The sequence below is a fragment of the Ascaphus truei genome, chromosome 3, assembly GCF_040206685.1.
Source record: "Ascaphus truei isolate aAscTru1 chromosome 3, aAscTru1.hap1, whole genome shotgun sequence".
NCBI classification, from domain to species: Eukaryota; Metazoa; Chordata; class Amphibia; order Anura; family Ascaphidae; genus Ascaphus; species Ascaphus truei.
Window position 1 is genome coordinate 324,058,970 of NC_134485.1, and position 6,040 is coordinate 324,065,009.

Sequence of the window (6,040 nt, forward strand, 5' to 3'; positions counted from 1 at the left end):
CCAGATTGAGTGATGCTACTTAACCTCTTTCAATGCATGACGTGTCTAGAAATCACTGCAGTGCTTCTGTCAGCTGACATATACAGTACACAACACATAGGACTGTACGTGTATATGAGTGTGTGTACACCAGTGACATGCAATGGTGTGCTGTTGAATTTACAAATTACCCCCAATGAGGCCGAAGTGACCTTGGATGCTCAAACAAGAAGCAAAGTCAGAGATTAATAGTACCAATAAACAGTTGATATGATAGAGCACTTCACCCATGCAGATTTCAGTTAAGAAAATAGATAATCTTCCTTGTTTTTTCCCTTTAATCACTGTATGCTAATATTTGAAACTGCTGCCACTCCCGGTTGACTGCAGCCTGTGAAACATTTTAGTGGGAATAACCATATGTGGTTTTAATTCGAAGACTCAAAGTGGTCTAAACGGGAGCAGATTATTTATTTTACAGTTAATCTTTACCTGGCTTTAGGGACCCACAAAGCCTCTCCACTACTGAATAATAAATAATCAAACAAACGTTTAACATATTAGCAACTTTTAGATTTTTTTTTAGGGCTATTGGTCATAAATACATTTTGTGGAGCCAAGATCCGCACTCACTCCCTCTGCAACGTGTATTATTACTAGCAAAGCATTGCTACAGCATCACATACTTCTAATGCACAAAGCAGGACCATTACTATGGCTCTTGATTTTTTTTTTATATTATTATTATTATTATTATTATTATTAAAGTTATATCAGGACAGCTGAGTGGGGCTGTGTGGTTGCCACCGATGCTGCCACTTCTCTGCCATTTTTTAAAAGTCACACTCCTGCTTTAAACTTCGCAGTTGCTATGTTCCCAGACAAAGCAAACTTTTCAAGTCCTCTACCAGTATGAAAAAAAACTCTATGGGAATTGTAGCTTCTTGCCTTGGGCACAGTGGGAGCTGAGTTCTGCCATCAACTTTTTTTGGGGGAAAGCACTAAATAAACTAATCGCTCTATTCGGTTCCCTCTGCAAGTTGCTAGCCCGTTCAGCAACAAAGAGAGTAAGGCTTTGGTCCCGGTGCGTCCGGCGGCGTGTGCGCGTTACTCACCAGCAGGGGTGTCCTCCCGAGCCGGTCCCAGTCCCCCCTCGCTGCACGGCTCACTATCCGCTGTGACGCGTCAGCCGCCAGGGGATGCAAGAGAATTGCGATCCCGAGCGGTGACGCGTCACGTGGTGCGCTGGTGAGCCAATCAGCGCCGGGTCTGGAGTTAGAGGCAGCTTCCCCCACCTCCAAAAGGTAGGGGGGGGGGAAGTGTGTTTGTATGTGTGTGTACGCTCCAGCTCCCGCTCCCTACAGACCGCATATAGCGGTCAAGTGCCTCTTCACGCGCCACCTGTCTGCAGTGCAGGCGTGTGGTCTGAGGCAGCGGGACCTTAGCCTAAAGCATTTGGAAACCATTTATTTTTTTTACTCCAAAGAGTAATAAGATTTAGAGGTGCTTGTTTGGAAAGGATGGTGTGGTGGCTGTGTAACCGGTAAGAGAAAGTAAGATTACATTCTTAGGATTCCTGGCAGAAAGGCACATAAGTAGCTGTGTGAATCTGTACTGACGGAAAAATCATTGATCAATGTTAGTATAACGCACTGCAACATATTTCTGTCCATGGCAGTGGGCATTTGCTCTAACTCCGTTCCTTTCTGGCCCATAGAGCCACGTTGTCCTCATTAGTTCTCACCTGGTTTACATCTGTCTCTAATTACTGCTTAAGTACTTCCAGTCCGTGAGAGGCTGTTCAAATATGATGTTAGCGAACAAGTAATTGGTTGCTAATGGTCACCACTGGCTATGGCAGTTAATTGAAAAACCTCCTTTGAGTGTATACTGTGCGTAACACACTTTGGTTGCTAAATTGAATGTTACACTTGCAGAGTTTGGTGTGGGTGTTGGGGAGGATGTGGCAAGGTACGGGCATGCCTCTGACCTTTGGGACAATCACTCCCCAGGAAGTCAATGCAGGGAAGAGCAAAGTCTGTGTGCAGTATGAGCTATTACAAGTACTCTATGTGAAATCACGGACATTTCCTCCTCTCTGCCTGCATCAAGTAAGCAAAATGTTCATATTTACCTCTTATCTGCTGGGATTGTTACTCGATTCCCGGTGATTTTACAGCATGGGGAAACGACTCATAGTGGCATATGGACTCTGGGCCCTGGGTGGTCCCTTGGGGCTTCATCACATCTATTTGGGCCGGGATAGGCATGCCTTGCTTTGGATGCTTACTTTAGGGGGGTTTGGTATGGGCTGGATGTGGGAGTTCTGGAGAATCCCAGGGCTTGTATCCCAATCCAACCGTGAGCAGAAAAAGGGAAATAAGGTGAGGGAGGGGAAGCCACCTGCAAGTCCCCTCCGTTTTGTGGGACAGGTGGCCATTGGCATATATTTTGGGCTAGTGGCAGCCATTGGACTCTCTTCCCTCACCAGCTTCTATGTGGTAGCTCTGCCACTTGCAATTGGACTTGGGGTGCATCTTGTGGCTTGTGTGGGTGATCAAACCTCTGACTTAAAGAGCACATTGGTAACTGCTTTCATGACCTCCCCAATCTTCTATGGTCGTGCTGTCTCCATGATCCCAATCAGCCTCACTGCCAGCATCACTGCACAGAAATATAGGCGCTACAGGTTGCAACACCGAGAGCATGAAAATCTTAGCCTGCGCCTGTATCGTATTGGGCTGGCCTACCTAGCCTTTACAGGGCCATTAGCCTACAGCACCTTCCTCAACACAAGTCGCACTGTGAGCTATGTGGCCAGGAGCATTGGAACGATCCTGGACTGGGTGAGCATCTTTCCCAGTCTTAGTGCACAGATGGAGAGGACGCTGCTCTTGCCATATCAGGTTTGGAGGCTGTTCTCAGGAGGAGGAGGATTCCAGGACCAATACTTCCAGGAGTGGGAGAAGATCTATGAGTTTGTGGCCAGCTTCCAGGGCGAGAAGGAAGGGATGGCTAGCAGGGTAAGATGACACCCATTTTTACTTCATCATGCCTCCCTGTTCAATTTATACATTTCCCGGCCTGCACCCTCTCAACTTCCTCCCTTTCATTTTTCATGCAGTAACTATGCATGCTCCGTCTTCTTACTTCTTGCATTAAAACCACCCTTTTCTCCTCCCTTTCAAGCGTATAGTTCTGGCTTTGGATGGTAAGAGGATAAGTGTATATACAGTATAGGCAGATGCTTATTGTTAACAATATCTTGGCTCTTGCAGTCTCTACAAACTGTTAGATTAGTCATGTCAGGACAAAAGGCACAGTGTGTTACCATCACCTGGGCTGTTAGATAATATCATAGTGAGCTGGTCTATGGTTTGCAGTATCTCACGGTAACCAAACTCCTCAGTGCTTTCATTCTCCTAGCAACAGAGGAGTTAATTCATTACTCTTCAGGGATTAGCGATAAGCAACCTTAACATTTATATCGAAAATGTGAACAAACAAAGGTACATAATTGTATTGATCCTTGATATTACAGGGAAAATATAAGAAACATTGTTAGTTGTTATGACAACTTTAATTTTATGGGACCAACAAATTGTTTGCCACACGCAAGCAACTCAAAGTAACAAGGCTCTTCTTCAGGTCAATAGGAAGAGCTATATAAAGTTGCCAATATCAAAAGGGAAAAACAAAGGGGGTGAAGGAGTGCGCTGGGCGAGAGCGGCCCTAGCCGATGGGTAAATATGTGTATGTGGATGACAAATACATGTGTGTAAATGTGTAGTGTACATGTGTGAAGTTGGGATGTACTACTGAACCAATGAAAAGTGGGTGTTCCGGAGAGCAATAAGCTGTTGTATATTATACATTTACACCCTCTCTGATTGAGAACAGAAGAACGAATTGCAATGACATTAAACATTTTATTAAATAAGGTAACAATGAAATTATATTGATATATCAAGTAGTATTGATCATGATATGCTACTCTTACATTTCTAATATCACCTTATGTGTGCTCATCACTCTAGATTTTAGGAGTCGATTCGACAGCTACGTTGGAAGAAATCAGTCGGCATTATCGGGACTTGGTGAAAATTTGGCACCCAGACCATAACCAGCACCGCCCGGAAGAGGCCGAGCAGCATTTCCTTGAGATCCAGGCAGCTTACGAGATTCTCACACGTCTCAGGAAAAAAAAGAATGCGTGACAGAGCTGTACTGTATTCACATGGATAGTAATATACTAACTGTGTGAGGAGTTAAGTCTCCCACAAGCTCCAATTGAAAATGTTAAATAAAATCAACTGAGATCCCCCCAAAAGTCTTCATGAGTCTCAAATCTAGCTGGTCATTAAACGCCCTGGACTACATCCAACTCAGTAATTAAGCATGACTAAAGAAATACAACTTCAAAATAATATATTCCAGTATTTCTCAACCCTCTCCTCAGGGAACCCTAGCCCGACCACATTTTGGGAATAACCAAATAATTAGCCCGCCCACCTGCATGTACTTATCTTATTTGTAACTGTTTAATTGGTTGGTTTTCCCAAATACCTTGCCTGGCTGGGGTTCCCCGATTAGAGTGTGGGGAAATAATGAAATAACCTACAGACATTAAGAGCAATCTATTCAATTAACCTGTATAAATAATAAACTTTTATTCAGTAAATATATCCGATTCCAATCTAAACTGCCTTCATGCATTTGTTGTTCTCCTAAAATAGTTAGAGGTAAATGTACACAAGTAACTATAATTGTACACCCACAAACGAAAACTCTGACTCCTGAAGAGCACGTCAGTCTTCTAGACTCCTTGCTAATGAGTAATATATCCAGTATACCTGAGGCGTTTTTGAGAAAATGATGTGGGTCACAGATGTCCAAAATCCACCAATGTTATACATATGCACAAATGATTCATAGATCTCCATCTGTCAGGGAAACGGGTATTGTCAGCAAGGCCTAGGAGGATCAATGACATGCCTTCGGGGTCAGTAAAGCCTGTCAAAGTCTGTACAAACAGGAGATACCCTGCAAAAGTATACCGAAGTCAAGGGAAATAGGTAATAATATTGTGGAAGGGAAGGACTTTGACTTGCATGGGCAGATAGCATTATCTACATGTGAGATGGCATATCAACTACTCATAGTTTGCCAACAATGCTGCTCTCAAATGATTAACATCCATGAGTGAAATTTCCCTTAAATACATTTGAAAAACATGACAAATACTGGTAAAATGTGAATATTATACATTTTCAAAGCTTCACAGTATAAACCTAAGGAGGGTCTTCCCTAACCTGTTGTAACAAAAGTGCAGCACAGAACAAGGCCATGAATCGTCACCTTTTAGCTGAAATTTTGCCCATATTTACTTAGAAGTACTCTGCCATATTAAAACTTCTGGCACCAGCCCATTCAAGTGAATGGTATAGCAGCAATGAGTAAATATGTCCCTATGTGTCCTAATGTATACAACACAATACATAACATTTAACTCCCATTTCTGGAGAGGCCCCTAAAAGTTTGGACAGCAAATAATGCAGCATGGCATGTTAAAGACCCTCACATAAAGTGAATATAATAATATAATGAATGTAACGTTGAACCATGGCACACAAGCAATATTGAGGAACCCTCAATAGTAACAGCTGCTAGTCCTACTGCCTGTTGCTAACATCTTTGCATGCCTTGCAAACAATGGAAAGAAAAGAACTCCTCTGAGAAATCCTCAGGGGGGCTCACCCTCATTTCTGGACGACCCCCCTCATGATGGCACCTCTTTACTACAGGACATCCCCCCTCACCCCAGTACGTCCCCTCCCGCTCCTCTACACCTCAGGACAGCTTGGCCTCTCAGTATTTACTACCTCTAACCTACAAAAACACATAGCTATGGAACACAAGGCGCTAAAATACAGGAGTATATATCATTTGAAGATGCTATTAAATGTATACTTGTATTTGTTATAAGTAGAGATGGGGGTAACCAGTCCAAATCTGTTTCCCAGAATTCCACGGACTGTTTAGACCAAATCCATCCTCCGCT

At 43.3% G+C, this 6,040-nt stretch overlaps 1 protein-coding gene across 2 annotated transcripts; it reads left to right on the forward strand.

Annotated features, from left to right (window-relative positions):
- The first annotated feature begins 1,997 nt into the window (after positions 1-1,997).
- On the forward strand, positions 1,998-4,681 carry DNAJC22 (DnaJ heat shock protein family (Hsp40) member C22). 2 transcript variants are annotated; one of them, XM_075591270.1, is made up of 3 exons: positions 1,998-3,002; positions 3,628-3,722; positions 4,017-4,121. In XM_075591270.1, exons 1-3 carry the CDS (start codon positions 2,160-2,162, stop codon positions 4,021-4,023), a joined length of 945 nt encoding a protein of 314 aa, XP_075447385.1. In that variant the 5' UTR covers positions 1,998-2,159; the 3' UTR covers positions 4,024-4,121. The 2 variants fall into 2 exon arrangements, with proteins under 2 accessions (XP_075447385.1, XP_075447384.1); XM_075591269.1 differs by lacking the exon at positions 3,628-3,722 and having other exon boundaries at positions 2,002-3,002; positions 4,017-4,681.
- The last annotated feature ends 1,359 nt before the right edge of the window (positions 4,682-6,040 follow it).